This window comes from Pezoporus wallicus, unplaced genomic scaffold, assembly GCF_028554395.1.
Source record: "Pezoporus wallicus isolate ANWC-B61680 ecotype Strahan unplaced genomic scaffold, APGP_CSIRO_Pwel_v1 scaffold_2584, whole genome shotgun sequence".
NCBI lineage: Eukaryota > Metazoa > Chordata > Aves > Psittaciformes > Psittacidae > Pezoporus > Pezoporus wallicus.
In genome coordinates this window covers 13216012-13234770 of record NW_026642851.1, presented here as the reverse complement: position 1 = coordinate 13234770, position 18759 = coordinate 13216012, and the positions used below count along the sequence as shown (strand labels likewise).

The 18759-nt window shown below is 37.6% G+C and overlaps 1 protein-coding gene across 14 annotated transcripts in view; it reads left to right on the top strand.

The window, feature by feature from the left end:
- The window catches only part of PARD3 (par-3 family cell polarity regulator), a 450998-nt gene that overhangs the window by 324654 nt on the left and 107585 nt on the right, over positions 1-18759 (top strand). For 9 of the 14 annotated variants that reach the window (XM_057432818.1, XM_057432817.1, XM_057432816.1 and 6 more), the window contains one exon: positions 6680-6790. The exons of 3 other annotated variants lie outside the window; for them this stretch is intronic. In XM_057432818.1, coding sequence (XP_057288801.1) covers positions 6680-6790 — 111 coding nt within the window. Of the gene's footprint in view, positions 1-3844; positions 4979-6679; positions 6791-8664; positions 9062-18759 lie in introns of those variants that run through there. 2 more of the 14 variants (XM_057432820.1, XM_057432821.1) reach the window with 2 other exon arrangements.

The following is an 18759-nucleotide window of genomic DNA, read 5'->3' as shown; positions in this document are numbered from 1 at the left end:
ATAGTTTTGTGTCACCATAGTCTTTTGCAATATAAATCTTATCATTTTGCTGATACATCAGCGGGGAAAAGATTACAGAAGTAATTGCAAAAGCCTCCGAGTAGTGTTAGGTTGTATGTATGTGAATAATGTTTGCTGCTATGGAGAAAGGGGCATGCCTTGAAGACAGAAAGCGTTGGTAGAATAGCTCAAGACACTTACCATTTGTTAATTTTTAATGATGGTCTTTTTTCTATTATGGAATGTAATGCCGCTAAACTTCTGTCTCAATCAATTTTTGTGTTTTTTTCATTAATCAGCTAATGCATGTTTCTCCTGTAGCTCTTTATTCTAATGAAATATGTGGACGATTTGGCAGACGACAATGATCTCATCAGTAACGCATCAGAGTAAAATCCATTTAGCAGATTATATGTATTATTTTTGTTGCATCAAGGATGCTGATATAAATTCTTTTAAACTGGAGCTATTTTTGTTATAAGTTGTAAATGTGGAATTTCTGTTGCTATCACTTGTACATCCTCTTTTCTTCCTTTGTTCTATGTATGCAAAAACATTTGCATATTCTTTTTGTCAACGTGCATCTTACGTACATTTCACAGATATATATATATGGCATCATCTTGCAGTTTGAGCTCGTTCTTTAAGTGTTCTGCTACATTGTCTTGTCTGCTGAGTCTTGTACTGTTTAGTTGCCCTGATGCATTGGTCTAAAGCCACTGTAGGCACTTGCTAGTCAGTGCTGTGCTGTTGAGTGTGATAGGCTTTGGATTAGGCCACCTCCTAGTTGGTGACAGCCATTCAAGCAACTAAGCTTGAAAGTAAGCCAGCTAGGGACTGACAGAGAGGTTTGGATATGCATTTTCATTTGATTAGATTATCCAGAGCTCATGGGATTTTCTATTTGAGGGTCAAGCTTTGGTCATAGAGGTCTGTGTTCTCATCTTTTTATTAAAAATAATGTGACAAACTAGTATCACAGGGTCTGAGGATGGTCCTTTCCTCTGATGTGATTTGGCTGTTATATTCTAGAGATCATAATCTTAAAGAATGGTCTTCTTACATTTTTCAATTTCTTAACTTACTGTGATTGCTATTGTTGGCTGAATTTGAGGATTAAGTCTGTGGATCTACGAATATGACTGAGCATTTGCACTTATCTTGAAACTTTCTCTAACCCTTAATGTAAAAGGATAATTAAGAAGCTATAAATTAAGTAGAACCCTGGAGTATCTTGGCAATTAGAGTGAACAAGATTTCAGTTGCTCTCTTTCATCAATTTCTCACACTCTTGGATAGACAGGGTATTTTTAATTTGCAACCTGTATTTCAATTAGACATAGAAGCTTTTTCTTAAAACTTTTGTTTATGCAGTTAGAAAATAAAGTTAAACTACTTCTTAGCTATAGTTTTTAGAACAGGGTTTAGATGAGATTGCTACTGAATAGCTATTATGTGAGGTAGTGTTCCTGTATTTATAAATGTTGTTACTATCTTAAAGATTATTTTATAACCACACAGTATACGTCCTCAAAAAAGTGTTAAGCTCTATCTATGAAAGAACATATTTATGAACAGGATGGTAATTTTATTGTTATTATTATTATTATTATGGATTTGCAGGAAAATGTGCATTTTCCTTTTGTTCTTTATTTTCCACCATGAATAACAATATTCTTTGTTCTTCTGCTAAGAACTGAGTCTGGGGTATGTGGTGGCTACTATGTTGCAGGTGTTTCAGTGCCTGGTGTAGCTCTTGCTTTAACATCTGAACTTTTTTTCGTCATAAAAATGTTAACTTGTGTATGTGATTTTGCTGCACATCATGCAGTAGTGTTGGTATCTTGTGCACTGATTTAGGTAGGGCTCATAGCTCACAAATTGTTGGCACTGAACTTAGCAAATGACAGGAGCTTGGAATTAGATTCCCAGGATTATCTGAACATCAGTGTCACAGATGCTCCTTTTCTGCACTACTTTGTTTTTCATTTCCAACAGTAGTCCTTACCTTTGTTTTAAAATTCTGTCCTCCTTTTCACTAATGCAAGGAGCATTGCTGTGCACAGATCCTGAGCCCTGGAGTTCTCTTGTCTGCTTCAGAAGGAAAGTTGTCATCTCATTTGCATTTGTAAGAACTGCAGCAAGTATCCAGCAGCCAGCTTCACAGCAACAAGAATGATACCATCACAGGTTCAGACAAGTACCTGAAAATCTCCAGGTGCTTCAGGCACTTGCTAACCAGCTGCACACAGTGGAGATCATCTCCTACATCTGTGAAGTGAGCAGCAAGGGCTGGGAGCAAATCACTTGGCAGTATCTTCAAGGCTATGTCCTTGCAAAAGCCTAGAGTCTCTGACACAAGACGAATGGATGGTGATTGCTATTTTACAAGGGAGATATCATTAACAATTGCACTTTGGGAGTTTCCAGCCTGAGGTTGTTATTAAATGAGCAGTCACTTCAGCAGGGGAAGTTATTATGTGGGTGTGCCAGAACATTCAGTGTATGCATTATGGAAGAAGCAGTATTGGAAGCAGCAAGATTCCAAAGTTGCCATGGGTCATGCATGGGACATACATCCTAATTCCATCTTCCCTTCCTTTTGAGTACCTGAGCAGTAAAGAAATGAGCTTTACAATGATGCAAATTCTGGTGGGCTGTGGGGAAGGTGTCACACACATGAACGTTAATGGGGCAAGTCTATGCTATTCGCACGTTTAAGAACATGAAACTTATATGAAGGTAAGCCAGATCTTTTCAGTGGGCCAATGCATTCAAATTGGGCTGGTTTAAATACTGGGAGTAATTCTGGGGACCTGACCCACACTTTGCTTCTTTTGACTCACGCAATTACACAAGGGGTACTGGACAGCAGCAGGGAGGGGGCTTTACCACTGGCTGTGGGATGTGTATTTGGTATTTTGAAAGGATATTGCATAGACTGTTAGAATTTCAGTGGTCTGAATGCTCTTATTTTTATTTCTAAGTGTCCTGTTTTATTTAATATTCATGAAGCAGAGTAGGAAATATCTACCTGAGGAAATTAGAAGGGCTGGTGATTTTGAATAGGTTGACACAAGTGTAGTTATTGCAGTACAGCTGAGGGAGTGTTAGCAGCTCGCTTTAATGATGTACCTTAGTATTGCTGGATGTTGCTCTTCTGTAGTTAAACTTGGCCTGAATATGAATGTTCAATAATTTATAAATGTCTGTTATAAGTTTGGTGGAGAGGATGCTGATTTGGGTTGTTGGGTTTTATTATGACTATAAATCATACTTCATGGCCCAAAAACTTTTAATCAAAATAAATATCAAATACACTCATTGTTAGCAAGAGTAATCTTACCAAAACCTTTGACTGATGTTTTGAGTGGAGAGTGTTGACTGGTCCTACAGAAATAAAAGGGGTGTTGGGAGTGAGGGGCATGTACATATATAACCCCATCGTAGTTCTTTTAAACACCTTTCTCAAGTGCTTCATGGAGCCTGGAAAATGTTTTTCCTTTGTTTGTCTGTCACTTCTACTATTGTAAGCTGAAGCTTAACAGAGATGCTGTTAGACTTGCAGTCTCGGTGGAAAAGAGAAATCTTGATTTCGTAAATATTTTTTTGTACAGAGGTCTTGCTGAAAGTATGCAGACTTGTTCAGAGCCAAACTTCTTTAGGGCAGCGTGTTTCCAAACTGTTCTGCAACTCCATGACTTATGAGTATCATGGAGATGCTATTTTGACGATGATGGTGTTAAAAACACAAAGTCTCAATCAGGGAGGGGGGAGGACAGCACTGATTATTCTAGGTTCAAGCATAGGGACAGTGCAGTTAATGTTGCTGAACTTGTTGCAGGCAGTGGTGATTATGGCAGATATATCACTTCTGTGGGTGACAAAGTCCAGAGAAGGCAACTTTGCAAGACCACCGTGGTTCATATTCTGCCAGGCTGTCCACTGCCAGGATGACCACAGAGCTTGTTGGAGATGGGCACTGAAAAGTCTCCGGTCAGAGTGGGAACAGTATGGCCGCCCTTTGAAGTGCCTGGGGAAGGACCAGAGATGTCTTCTGGAGACTTGATCAGGATGGTCCCCGGGGGCAGAAGGAACGATCAGAAGAAAAACCTGAAGGAGAAGTGTTGTTGACACGTCTTGCTCATGAGTCAGAGCAAATTGAACTCTCCTGCTGCTCCGAGCGCTGTCTGTGTGGTAAACCTGCCAATGCCTGTGTTGAAATGCAGCACGAGCGTGGTGTGTTCTGGACTTGGGCGGTTAGATCTGAAAACTCAAACCATTTATTTTTGCTAGGTTTGCATTACATGTTAACTTTAGAAATACTCTCCCCACAATCATGCAGCCTGACCAGGCATTTACCAGGTTGCTTACAAGGATTATTAGAAATTTCCTATGTACCTTTTTTTTTTTTAATAAGGTATTGATTTCAATATATTTCTGTTCATACTTGCAATGAATTGATTTATGGTGGTGGAAATTCTGTTTTGCTGCCAAAACCTAATAGGTACTCATTTAATTTAATGTTTGTTGTTTTTTTTTTTTTCTTCTGATCTTTTAACCACTAGTTCTTTTTTCCAAAAATAAACTGGCTGCTCCAGAATTCAGTTCCTTTGCTTTGCCTGACGTTTTGAATGGGTCAAGGAAGGACAGGAGACAGAAGCAAACACGGGCATCCCAGAGATGCTGTGCTACTGTACCACATATGTTACGTGTCTCCTCACGGCTCTTAGTGTTCTATCAGTCAGACTCCTGCCACCCCTGGCACTCTCTGTGTTTCAGGGTAAAATGGCTCAGTTCCACTGTTTTTCTGCTAAACCTCCTCTCTTGGCTCGAGGATTTAGGGCAATTTTTAATTAACCATTCTCTTGTCTGGTGTACAGCATCCAGAACTTGATTTGAATCTCTCATGGCATATATGTAAATGTTTTGATAATGGTTTTGACTACTCTCTAATAAATAGCTGGATATTTTAAAAGATACACGCTGGTGTTTCTAGTCACTGATTTTATGTATGTCAGTTTTATGTGTAACAAATTATAAAATTAGACTTAACTTTATGTGCTGTTGTGTGCTATAGTGTGTTTCTTAACCCTATCATGTCCTCTGCATCTCCCTTTTCAGATGGTTATTAATGAACAATTTTAGCTATCAGATGCCTGAATTACTTTGGAAATCATCAATCTGGGAACTGTGGAGAACAGCCACACGCTTTTGTGTACATGCTCCTATGCTGTTTTTTTTGTGTAGCTGTGTTTTTAAACAGTTGTACTAAGAGCTATAAGCATGGTTATGAAGTATAATAATATCTTTTGATTGTGTGGCCAGAAATTGATCATTCTGCAGGGTTACTGTGTGATATGTCTTTAACCCACGCAATAGCTTTGTACTAGAATCAATAGGAACAAATGGGAAAATATTATAAATGCTTAATGGCCTCTAAATATTTTTAAAAGTTTACATTCATGGGTCAGAAGAAAGTTTAAAGAACTCTGTGGTTTATTTACTGTTTGTGAGCATTTGGGTTGTCCTGTATGCACCATTGCTGGACTTTGCACGTTTCAGTGCTTTCATCTCCCTTTTGACGTGAACCTGAGCATGAAGTGCCACAACTGTCAGTCTGCTATCACCTGAGTGTTTGATTTAAAAGAGTAAAATTCTTGCTGCTTTTGGTATTATAAATGATCCCACATTTAATAGGTAGGTATTACAATAAGACACTGTTTAATAGACACTTTGCCTTAAATAGAAAATTGTCATCTCAACTGTAGATGCATTTAAGGGCTATATTTAAGTGTTTGTTTAGTTTGCTCTATATAAAAGTAATTCCTTTCACAGTAGGCCTGAAATGTCTAAGGAACACATGCAATAGTGTCCTAATAATAATTGAGTATCTATCTGAAATGCCAAACTGAAATTTTAAAAGAAAACAGTGGAATGTGTAAATATGGAAGAAACCTAAAATACTTGAAATGTAGCTGGCAGAGGGGAAGAGGAGACGTGAAAAGGGCAAACATTGGGTTGGCAGGATGCTGCTCTGTCTGGGAGACCCCAGCCAGCTCCATTTCTCCACTCACCCTCTTTGCACTGGAACACCCAGGGCAGAAAAGAGTCATGAGTAATAAAGTTTTTAAAGAACCTGGTGCTGAAAGAGAATAAATTTACATTCTTGGGTGGCATCCACTGTGTGGTGAAACTGGTCTTGCAGGGTGGGGGTGGAGGGTGGTACTGTGCTCTGGGCAGATGTCAGACATACAACGCTGTGTCTCTTGCAGTTCATATGTGAAGCCTTTACTTAATGTAAAATTGAGTTGTGTTCTTTGGCAGTGATAGTGCTAAGTAACTTCTAAAACGTTGTTTGGCTGTGTGTTTAAGAATAGTGACCCCAAAATGCTGGCAGAAAAATAAGGAATGTAATCCTATTGTTTTGGGGTTTTTCTGTTCTTACATGAGGAATTCTATAAAATTTTAAGAGGAATGATATAAAAATAATTAGAAAAAAAAAAAACCCTACACAAAATAAACCCAAAGCAGCCAGACGATATTAAAGATTGAGATTCTGAGGTCTGTACCTTCCTGGTTTCCAAGCAACCCTTCTTGGAGGACTCTGTCATAGGAAAAGAAAAATACAGTTTTGTTCATTTCACAAGTTAGATTCTTTTTTGTGTGTTATTAACAGGTTTGGCAAACATCGCAAAGATGACAAGAGTGAGAAAACTGGTAAAATAAAAGTGCAGGAAGCTCTTACTTCAGAAGAGGAGAGAATACGAATGAAGCAAGAACAGGAGAGGTAGACTTCAGTATTTGCTTAAACCTTGATAGAGAGAGTTTGTTTTTTTAAATTGAATAACTCAAGTTCAATTTTCATTGATGAAAATTCCCAAATGTTTATATACTTTAAATAACAAGACAAAGCTGGATTTATTTTGAACATTAGTATAAACAGCTTCTTTGGCTGAATTAAGCATCTTTTACAGATTCAGACCTCCTTTCCTTATTGAGGAGACTGAAGTAATGAAATGTTTTCTCTATATATTCTATAATTGATTTTATTGAGATTTTCAGAATACAAATATTTATATAGAATGAAGTATGTTTTGTATTTTTCTTGAAAGTCTTGCATATCTATTTTTTTCATTTATATATTTAGAAAAAAAAACTAAAAATTATACTTACAGTATATTTGTCACTGGAGTTCAGTCTATTTATGTGTCATGCAGTCTGTTATGGAATGATATGTATATTAAACTGCTAATTGTAAAAATGAGTGGTGAGTACCTCTATTTTTCCTTGTCAGCCTCTCTTAACATTAAAACCCTATATAATATATATGTCACATGATTTTCTCAGTATTTCCAATCTACTTTTCATTCTGTCTCTTGCAGCCCTGGATATCTGGGGCCTAGACTCTCTTATCAATATCTCTTATATCAATTTGATCAAAATTTTGGAAAGCTTAGGTCAGAAATTAACTGATACACAGGAATGTGTGTGGAGAGAAAACCACCTTTAGTAGACATCTCTTCAGTAACGGGACAAACTAAAGGGTTTCAAAGTTTGAATGTTGAGTGGTAAATAGATTCAGACACATTTAGCAGTAAAAGTGAACTATGAATTCAAATGATTTATCTAAAAATTATGCTATGGCTCAGCCATAAATTGAGGATTGATGCAGGAACTACAGAGGGCAATTTTGTTGTCCTTGTACAGAGGGTGTGACTAGTTAGTCACAATGATCTCTTTAGCCATCATCTCTGCACCTTGGTCTTCTGCGGTCAAGAACAGAAGTTTATAAGTAATGGCTTCATCACTCAAACAGCTCACTGGAATAGCAGAGCCACAGTAACTCTTGTGTAGTGTCTTCAGTTAAACCTAAAATGGTTTCCTTTCAGTTCTTTTAAGGTTGAGTGATTTATGTTATAGTTACGGAGGGGTATGATTAGTTAATGAAGATTATTAGTTACTAGTTTATTTGTTAGTGTTTATTAGTTAATGAAGATCAACAGTAACTTGTTAAACTGCAGAAACTATAATTTGTGAGCATCTGTTTGGATTACATGGTGGGAAAAATTAACTCTTTAACTAGCAGAAATTGATGTAAAAATTTATTCATGTCTGTCTTTAATCCATTCTGACAGTAGGGGGTGGCTAGATCACAGTGCTTTGTTGTTTTTTATTTATCTGATTGGTTTTTATTTTCTCTTTTCTAATAAAAGCAAAGCAGGGTCTTTAAATTTGTTCCTGTATTTAAAAGTAGTGTTCTTAGAGGTTAAATGATAAAGGAGAATACTGGAACTGAAGGAAATAAGTGACTTAGTATATGAGGGTGTTTGTGCAGTCAACTTCCTTTACGCATGGCCAGACCAGCCACTTTGTGGATGAACTCATGCCAAGGGTTCAGAGCCCTTGAAAGATGCCTCCGTCACTCCAGCTGGCTCAGGGCAGGGAAGGGTCAGCTACATGTGCACAATGCCAATCCCTGGCTTAAGGTGCTCTGCTGAACCAGGCTTGTCCAGCACTGAGGGTTTCTTAGTAACCTTAGGTCCCCAGAAAATCAGCCACATACATTTATTCAAAGAAGAAAGACTTCAGATTTGTGTTAGTAATGTTTTCTCTCTCTCCATTCTCTCTGTTTGTCTCTCTGTGTCTCTCTGTCTCTCTCAGTAAGAATGGTGAGAGTATAGACTGTCCATGTGGTGATGTAAGAGAGGTTGCAATAGTCACGCTGGGTACCAAGGTAGAACCATGACATTATTTGTACAGCCCACAATGCATGAAGAAAATTCCTAATCCCTGTCCATCAAGTTCTGCTAACCAATTTGAATCTTTCCTGGAATCTTACTCCTCATGTGTCATAAAAAACAATTTTATGTGTCCAGTGAAACTGCAGAATATGCATGTGCTAGAACTTCATAACACCTTGATGTTACTGTAACACGGGTCCTCCTCCTCCTCCTCTTTCCCTAACCGTGTATTTGCTTTCCTTTGTGTTATGTCTATAAAAGAATGCAAGTTCTTTGAGGCAGTGGCATGTACAACTAATAAAAGACAATAAAATAGCAACCAAATGTGTGAGGTGCTTACTTATGTTTCTGAAAAAAAATCAGATGTTGATTTGGTCCATAGAGACTAAATATTTTTGTAGTTAGATTGCAGAGAGTTTCCTTTTGATCCTGTAAAAGAATGATGTTAGAAACATGCTATTAATGATGAGTACTCTTGCAAATTAACTGAAAAATCCCTCATGCTTACTAGGAGATAAGTAAAATATTACTGTCAGTGTTGATTCATAATGGCTGCTATTTTAACTTTGTTTTCTGTGGGTTTTTCTTCCTCAGTCTTTAGAAGTAAAATTCACTTGCTCTATTTTACTTGGTATTTGATGCTATATACCTCTATAATGATGCAATACTGTGGGGAAATAGGTTGGATTTAATGAATTTACTGTGTATGAGAAGCTAGGAGAAAAAAATCCTTAGGGGTTCAGAGAACAACTGAACAGTCCATTAAAAAATCAATCATGCCCACGATTTTATGGAATTATTATGCTTTGACTTGAAAATTTTAATAGTATTTTACTTAAAATCTTAAAAGTAGTTTTCATATTGATTATGAAACAAATAAGAAAATTAATCTTCTTCAATTTACCGTGATTAAAATGAATAAAATTGCCTTTTAGAAATATATTATTAATAATAATTTCTTATTAAGGAGCATATCTTTTAAGCTGTATATGGTACGTATTTACTAATTAAAAGTAATTTTGAACAGAAAATTAAATTACCTAGTTGAAAATACAGACAGTTATCAATGAAATAAATAGAGTACGGGAATAATCAGGAGAGTCATCTGAGGAGACCACCCACCAATCTTACCAAAATTTCTGTGAAATGCTTGCTATTTGTAAATTCTCCAAATGATGGATTAACAGTTCATCTAAGGCCATAGGACGCTGTCCCCATGTCACTATTCTTCAACACTGCTTTACTCCACAAAAAAATGTCTGCTTGCATTATGCTTGGGTATCTGCCCAGCACTGATCTGAAAACCCAGATGGGCTCTGATGTGCTGATAGAAAGTATGCTTCTCCTCAGCAATGGCACCAATCAAAACCTGAAGGCAAAACTAAGCAATTATTTGTCTGAACTTGGCCTTGTGTCTCCTAAGAAAGCAATTGTACTGCAGTGCTGGGAAAGTCAAGTAAGACCTGAATTCAGTTAGCTTTATTCCATTGCCAGGTCACAGCTGGTTTATATATGTGCTAACTTGGAGCCTCTCTTTGCCATGCTGTCTTCAACCTTGAACTGACTTCCTCAAGCAAACTCAAACAACTTTACTCTTTCTACCTGGGTAGTAGATAACAGAGGAATTAAATAAACATACTTCTTTGTGAAATTTTCAAGAAATTCAGCTGTTTCCAGTGTGGTTCACTGCTAGATAATGCTTAAAAGATGAAAACTGCAATTCTAATGAAATCTTATGATTCAGAGTATGCAGTCCCAACTGTAAGTGAATAGTGCTTATGCTTTAATCTGCCTCTAGAGGCACTTCCTCCTCTCCAAAGTTCTACAGGATATTTTCTCTGTTTGGTTAATACACTTGTTTGAGGGCTTAACTAACGTTCAGTCTGGGTTAACATAAAAGTGTTTTAATCTTATTTATTGTAATCTAGTCAGCTTTCACTGAAATTGGTACAAAATCAGTTTCTTAAACACTTGTGTTGTGAGGATCAGTCTTGAGGAGATAAGGAGAAACCTTTGGAAAGGGAATGAAAGAGGTGGAAGCACTGTGACATATGATGATGGAGTGGTCAGATGGGGGCTTTTGTAGGCAGGGGCTTCCTCTGCTCTGGAAAAGCAGCAGTATAATTCCAGTCTCTCCTCTACTTGTTGGAGGACAATTAATGCATAGCAAAGCAATACCATGCTTGCCATGTATATATATGTAGTTAGCATAGGAAAAGAAACCTCCTGTTTGGCTAGAGTCCCCACTTTCTGTTTTGGAAAACAAAACCTTTTTTTTTCCTTTAGGCTACAAAGGGAATTCAATTTGCATCATTCCGCTGTTACTGGTATAAGTGTCTGTGTAGATGTCACCAGTGCTGGCGCTGGGGTGTCATAGGGCTGCTAGAGCAGCTCCCTGGGCAGGGTTGCAGAGTTCCCTGCCGTGGAGTGCCAGGCTGGACACCTTGGCAGGGCTTTTCAGGGCATTAAGAATGGGAAATCTCTGTTTCTAATGGGGACTGGGGAGTTGCTGTTAGTGGTTAGAGGGCGGAGGCGATGCTGCTGCAGCTGTACAGAGTGAGAGAGGTGATAGAGGATCTGGGTCTTGCAGAGGTGCCATCTGGGAGAGATGGATGAGGCATTTGTCTTGGTATTGGCAGATTTGCTGTTACTTTTGGAGATCAATTGATAGGCTGACAGCATTTTTGTGTGAATGCAAACAAGGCTACGATTTCAGTGGGTGTTTTTCAGGTAATGATTTTTTTCCAAATTTAGAGTGAAACATTCTGTCTGTTCATTAGTAACTAAAATAACACTGCTTTTTTTTTGCTTTTTTTTTCTGAAGGATTCAGTCATTCCATAAAATGCTTCCTGTATTCTGTGTTTCCTAAGGGTATAAGGGTCTTCATCTCCAACATATAATAAACTTCTCTTCATCTTTCTCTAACACCATTAAGGCCATAAGCTCGTTGTTGTAAAAGTATACTAATGAATAGAAATGTTACAACAAGAACAGAAGTCTTGTGTTTTCCCTTCATCATGCATCATCCATTTTAATTAGACAAAAGGGTGGTGAGTATTGTGACAAGAGTCTGGAATTAAAATCATTAATTGATGTCAAGCTGATGAGAGACTGCTAACATGAATTTACTGACAGCAGGAAAGAAATTAACCTTATTACTTTATTTAGTACATTTGGTCTATTTATTATATTTTCCTATGCAAGTTCTGCATGTTTCATTTATGATGATAGAAAGACAAATAATTAATAAAAGCTACATAAAGTTTTATTACCTCCTATCAATGAAGTTTACATGAAAACCACATCAGTAACTTACAGAAAACGAACCTACCACATCCTTCTAATCAATGTAATTCATCAAAACTGTTACAGCAATATTTTTGGTATTTTGAATGAATATAATGTTATGCTTTCTAGCCAAGTAGAATTGCAAAAGTGATCTGATTTAAAGCCATGCCTTAGTTTCTTAATGTCAGTGTTGCAAGAAAATGAAACAGATTTTCTCCAGCAATGACATTGATTGGAATAACTGTCTGTTTTGACCATCAATTGGAAGGTCAGCCTAAGAAAGATGAGTTTTAATGTTAAGCATCTTTATTCTTTAGATGAAAGAGTACAACAGAGTCTTACAGAATGACAGCAGCATCCTATATATAATTTGTGACCCAAAGGTCATAATAAAAGAATAGAGGGGAGGTCATCCTGTAGTAAAGGCCATCTGGAACTGTTAAAGCATCAGATGGAGTAGGGGACTGAACAGCAGGACACTCTTGGTGTCTTTCCAGATTTCCCAGTGAGACCATAATATTTTTATTGGAAAACCGCAACTTTTTTTCCTTTAAGCAAAATATTTTCATCAAGCAGTTTCATCTTACTTTTAGGTAAAAAGACAACATACCATGATAAGGAGAGGAATTTTGTTTCTTACATAGCATGCTATCTGTGCCTTTAAAATAAATACAAAGGTTCAGGTTTAGTTTTGCTGCTGCAGTATTTTGATGCCACTTAACCGCTTTTACGAGAACTATTACCTTTAAAGTGATTTTTACTGCAAACATTCAGAATATAAATATTTTCTGAAGTGACTTGTGTAAAACTTTTTCTGATAAAACTTCCACCCCCTTCCCAGCCCATGAGAGAGGAAAGAAAGAAATTCTTGCGTGAAACAGAAAATCAGAGCAATGTGTTTCTCATTCTCACTTGAGATGGGATCTGCTTGTCAAGGGATATTCCAGTTTCACTGAGATTTGTAGCATTGTTTTTGACAGTGGTTTTTCACATAATGGATGCGGGTGCAGGACGTGAAAACAAATCAATGGCAGTAATTTTTGTAAGAGAACACAGAAATGAGGCATGACAGTATTGAGCTTTGGAAAAACATTTCAGACCAGTTCTACTTCATCAAAATTCTGGCTGTGGGAGACATGTAAATTGAAGCTTTTGTGGAGTAACAGTTGCTGAAGTAGTTTTATTAAAAGGTTCCTCATATTCTCCATCTACATCTTGTCAATATAGGGGTTTTAAGACAAAATGTAGTTTCTCTATTACTCCTTTACAGTGATTCAAGACATTGAAGTTTCGTACATGGCAAGGTCCAGCCAACTCCCCTGCAGTATATTTAAAATCATAATTTACATGGTCTTTATAATATTCTGAGTTACAGATTTGGTTAAGGTGTCTTGCAGATCATGTGGGTTCAGTGCTGTGTTAGAAATTTCAGTTCTAAATAAGAGCACTGATATGTTGTAGTTCACTTTAGAATGCCAAAAACTTAATAAGGCAGCAGTATGTCACCTGATGTCGCTTAAACTATGCTGTTAGTTGTAGAGTTGCTGTAGCAAATACTTACTTGAGAATTAAAAAATGTATACCATAATTATTAACAAACTGAACTTACTGTTGCTGAGTTTGTCACCAAAATCTGGGAAATAAACTCTCTAAACAGTACAATAGGTTAGAAGTTGAGCAGACCTGAAAACCCATTGGTTTTCCAGACTGCACTACGAGAGTCTAACAGTAAGGCAAAGCACAAAACCCACCCTTTTTTCCTTTCTTATATGCAGCAGCAGGTATTTGGCTAATTAGAATGACAGCTAATGATATATTCACAGCAGGCAGATAGCTTCCCCCTCCAGACCACAGCTGGAACCTTTATTTTGCAACTAGTTACTATAATTTTAATGAGTTATACGAAACCTGGCTTTTCTCTCTGGCCATGCTGTATATCTATGCTCTCACTCAGTACTGTGACCCAGCAAGGTTTTAGAAATTCTGAATTTCTGAATTCTGAAAGGTGTTGTGGGTGCTATTTTTTTGAGTCTTGAGCAAAGATACTGATTTATAAGCTATATTCTTTGTTGGCAGAAGGTTTTTTCTTTTCCTTTTCTTTCAACTTTAGTGTATGCGATCCACATAATCCATTGCTTTGTTGTGAGGTTTTTCCACTGTATATTTTTGTCACTTCAGACTGTTTCATTTTGCAACTTCAGGGTTAGGCTACTTTATACATAGTAGTCTAGAAACACAGAATAATGGAGCTGAAATAGAGCTAGCAGCAGAATTTTTACCTGACTTCAGAATTTTGTTACTCGACTTCAGCTAAAGTAGCGTAGATGCTAGATATGCTCAGCTCAACCAACTGGTGACAGTATTGTAGCTGGACCTCCAGTTACTTCCTGCAGTATCTGGGAATGAGTGGTTTGACATATGGTATGATGTATGGTACCATTTGATATATGGTATCAGTATATATTTGGTATATAGCCTCTGTCTTTTATTTCTTGCACATACAGGAACAGCTGCTTCTTGCACATCTAACTGCAGAATTCATATGTTACCACCAGTGCTGCTTTCTGAAACTGTTCTCCAGTTGGAAGAAAAAAAAAAAATAGGTGAAGAAATGGTCTAAGAAAGACCTTATGAGAGCAGAAACCAGTGCTCTGAAAGTGAAGTGGGATGGAAGCAGGAGCTCTCTCAAGTCATGTATCAGCAGTAGCTGAACCTCATTATGTTCTTCCTCTCTACTTCAGTAGGACATTAGAGCTAAATTAATCTAACAATCAGGGATCTGTTGTCATAGGTGTAAATATCAGCTCTTCTGGCCAGTTTTGTAATGCAAAAGAAAAACTAGGTTCCATTTTGCTTACAGACAGCAATTATGTTCTTTGATCATAGAATCATAGAATCATTGATGCAACATGTTTCCCAGCAGGATAACAGACCCATCTGGGTGATCCTCCACTGCTGGGGTGACTGACCCTTGGATCAGACAAGAAAATAAGGAAAGAAAATTTAAGTCATGATAGTGTTTGTTTTGAAAGCAGGAGGACCTATACCTCCTAAATACTTCATACATTTACCTTTGGTTGAAACATATCCTTAAGAAAATTCGGAGTGCATACCCTCAGCCCCGAAATGATGCAGACGGTTAACTGCAAAGTAGCCTAAAAGCTCGATTGGAATGTGAGGTGGTAATTTACAGGTTTTTAAACCAAATAAGCAAGTATTTTTGCTTGTTTACTCCAAGATCCAAGACAGCAGATACTCTGCTGGGGGCATATATATTCACTTTGGAAAAATAAAGGAAGTATCAAGAAAGTCAGGGAATCAGGAAAGGTAGAGGTGAAATACAGGAGAGAGTCAACCAGGTTAGAAGAAATTATTCTAATGCCTTCTTTAGTTTCATCAGTATAACTTGATTTCAAATTGGTGTTTGCCCTTCACCTGCTTATATGCATATTTACTTCCTCTCCTGTATTTTTTAATTTCTTTACATCTTCCTTTGTATTTTGCTGCCTTCTTTAATGTAACTTCTCATAAAATGAACATGTTATTCTCTTCTTAATGTATTAGAGCACTTACAGCAATTGCCTTCTCACCTTTACCTCTCCCTCCCCTCCTTTTTTTTTTTTAACTACAGCCCTCCTGGGTTGTAGCTCATTAAAAGTTTTTGAAATGCTCATGCATCTCTTCTGCATGTGGGATTTGAGGGGAGGGGAACTTCAGAGAGACAGTAAGTACTATCACATAGTCTAATTGGCAAATAGGCTGTGATTGTTGAAGGAGAAAGAAAATTAAGACTGACTGATTGTGTAGATGCATTTCTTTAATTTCAAGGTGGTGAGCAGCTTCTTTTTTTTTTTCTTTTTATATGTGTAGTCCCCGTTATGCTTCTCTGTTGTTGTAGAACCAAGACATAAGAAAAATATGTGTGTAAAATTTCTATGTAGGTGCAGAATTATAGATCTAGAAGAAAGACTACATCACTTTTCCAAGGTAGGATCTCCTGGGTATGTCATTCCTGAAAGATGTTTGTTTCATAGAATCATAGAATCATAGAATAGTTAGGGTTGGAAAGGACCTTAAGATCATCTAGTTCCAACCCCCCTGCCATGGGCAGGGACACCTTACACTAAATCATATCACCCAAGGCCTCGTCCAACCTGGTTTTCATCTTCCTTTTTTTCCAGTTCACAATGACATACACACTACACCTTCCCTTAGCAAACTTTTCTGCTACATTTCATTAGAAAGTTCCCCTGCCCACAGTATCTAGTCTCAGTTATTCTTGCTTCAGTTTAAACACTTAGTACTGACCTTAGAGATCAAAAACATTATTCTTTTCCTCCTTATGTAGCAGGAGACTGCTGTTATGTCCCCACTGTCTTTTTCTTTTCCCCAACAGCTTGACATTGCTGACTTGTAGATATCTGTTATCCAGTAGAGCATCCAGATCCATTCCTGAAAAAGCAACTTACAGATTTTCCCCCTACTTTTAATTTTGTACTTAATTATTTCAGCTATGTAAATTACTTTCCAGTTGCTGTTATTGAAGATAATTTTATTTTTGAAGTCTGCTCTATTTTTTAAGAACATTTGAAATGTTAATCCTTTCCTCCAGAGTTTTCTGCAGATTCAGTAGCAAAACTCTGGGTAAATTCAGAGAGAGATCCTTGTAGAAAATGTCTTGATCCATCCATCTATCATGACTATGAATTACTGAAAGCTACTCTCTAGATACACAGTAGGAAGTGCCTGGTTCAACCTGTTGTATCCGTCCTGTAGCTGTTTTTCTTAGCCTCGGATGTACTGTTTCTGCTCTGTTCACATGGCCGTTTACTGTGTTGTAGAAGGAAATCTGACTGACTTGGCCATATGTTTTGATAAATCTGTGTGGCTACTGCTCGTCCCATTATCCTCTCTGTGCTTACTAGTAGTTTGTTTCAAAGGGGATTGAAGTTAAACTGATGAGTGTAATTTTCCTTCTTCTCTGAGGGATGTTTGACTTTTTCTGTCTTTCCAGTATTTCAGCTGCCCTTAACAAGTTCTCCTGGTTACAGAAAAAGGTCTGAAACAACCTCAGACAATTGTGGGTGTTGGATGAAATTCAACTAGCTTAACTAGCTTAACTAGTTTCTTGCTACTTCTTTTGCTGTTAGATTGGAGATCTTTGTGTTATTGGTGGCAGTTATCAATTGTGCTGGCCACCTGCTTGCAATCAACAAAGACAGATGCAAAGAAAAAAGACCATTAAGCCTTAGGTCTCTTCAGCATCATCTGTCAATATCATTCCCTCACTACTGAGCAGGGGAGCAACCTTTTCTTTGCTCTTCCTTTTACTGCTAATGCAATTACGCAATGATTTATTCTTGTCTTTAAAGCTCCCTGCTACTTTTCTTTCAGATTGTGCCTTTCTTATTTTGTCCCCATATGTTTGTGCTTATCCATAGCAAACTGACCACATTTTGTATGTGTTTCTTCATGTGTCTGAGATGAGAAGACAGTCGTATTTCAGCCAGCTGGCCATACGTATATGTACACAGGAGATAAGGCAGAAAAATTAATTTTTTTCTTTTAATGATTGGGAAAAGGCTGGTCTCCATCCTTTCAATTTTTAAAAAATATATATATTTACATAGCAGTATTACCTTTTTTGTATTATTTTTTATAATATGCCAAAGTTTTGCATGAAATGAGGGAGGAAATGAGGAAGAGGAGTCGTCCTTTTTTGTAAGCTACTGCTGTTGCTGCCCATGATTATCCATTGCCCACAGTGATTCTTTAGAATGATTTTCCCAGGAAAGCAGATGGCTTTTCTGAAAGGTAGTTATAACTGTGATAACAGACCAGGTCTAATCATGATAAGAAAAGCTGAGTGTCATATGCTGGTTCAGAGGGAAATCACAATAATGCCTATAATCAAGGTACCCTCATTAGAAGAGTAGTTGTCAGAAAAATTCTGCTTGGATCCCGACAAAGGTCAAAATAAAATGCAGGAGAGGACAAACTCCCATATTGACTTGATTGCCAAAAATTCGAAAAAGGACCATTAAAGCCCTGAAGGCAGTCAAGGAGAGGGGGAGGCGAAACAGCAAGACCTAGCTTAGCTGGTGCACTGTGCCTGCAAGGTATTTTTCACTAGCAAAAGAGGAGGGGACAAATTTGTCAAGGTTTGGCTACTGGCCAGCGCACCTTCTGACCTCTTTTATAAGAAGCAATATCTGGCAAAAATTGGACTGAATGTGTTCACCCCGCCTGGCTAACTTAAACAAGCCGGCTGGCTTTATAAACGTGTCATTGTTTTTGTCTGTTTTCAGTCCATCATCCCAGCGCATGCCAGTCTGATGGCAGAAGAACTGAGAACTGGCAGTGGTGAATGGCTTGTCATTTAGCTTCTGTCCTTACACAATGCTGTTTCTATCCTTAATAAACATTGTCAGCCATCTCACATATGTGGAACTACAAGCACTCAATACTGATTTTGTAAATGAGTGAGCCTCCGTGGAAAAAATGAGGTTGTGGATTATCATTTGGCCAATAGTTGAGTCCTGGCATCAGCAGCAGGATTAATTGAATTGACCAAGCAATTGTACACCAGAAGCAGCAGCCAACTTCGTTTCAGCTCTTAGGGGAGGACATTGCTGCCATTGCAATGGCAAATATAATCTACAAGCCATGAATATCCTTTCCATGTCGTGTTCATCAATTAAGATAAGTAGGTGACTTTTTTCAAGG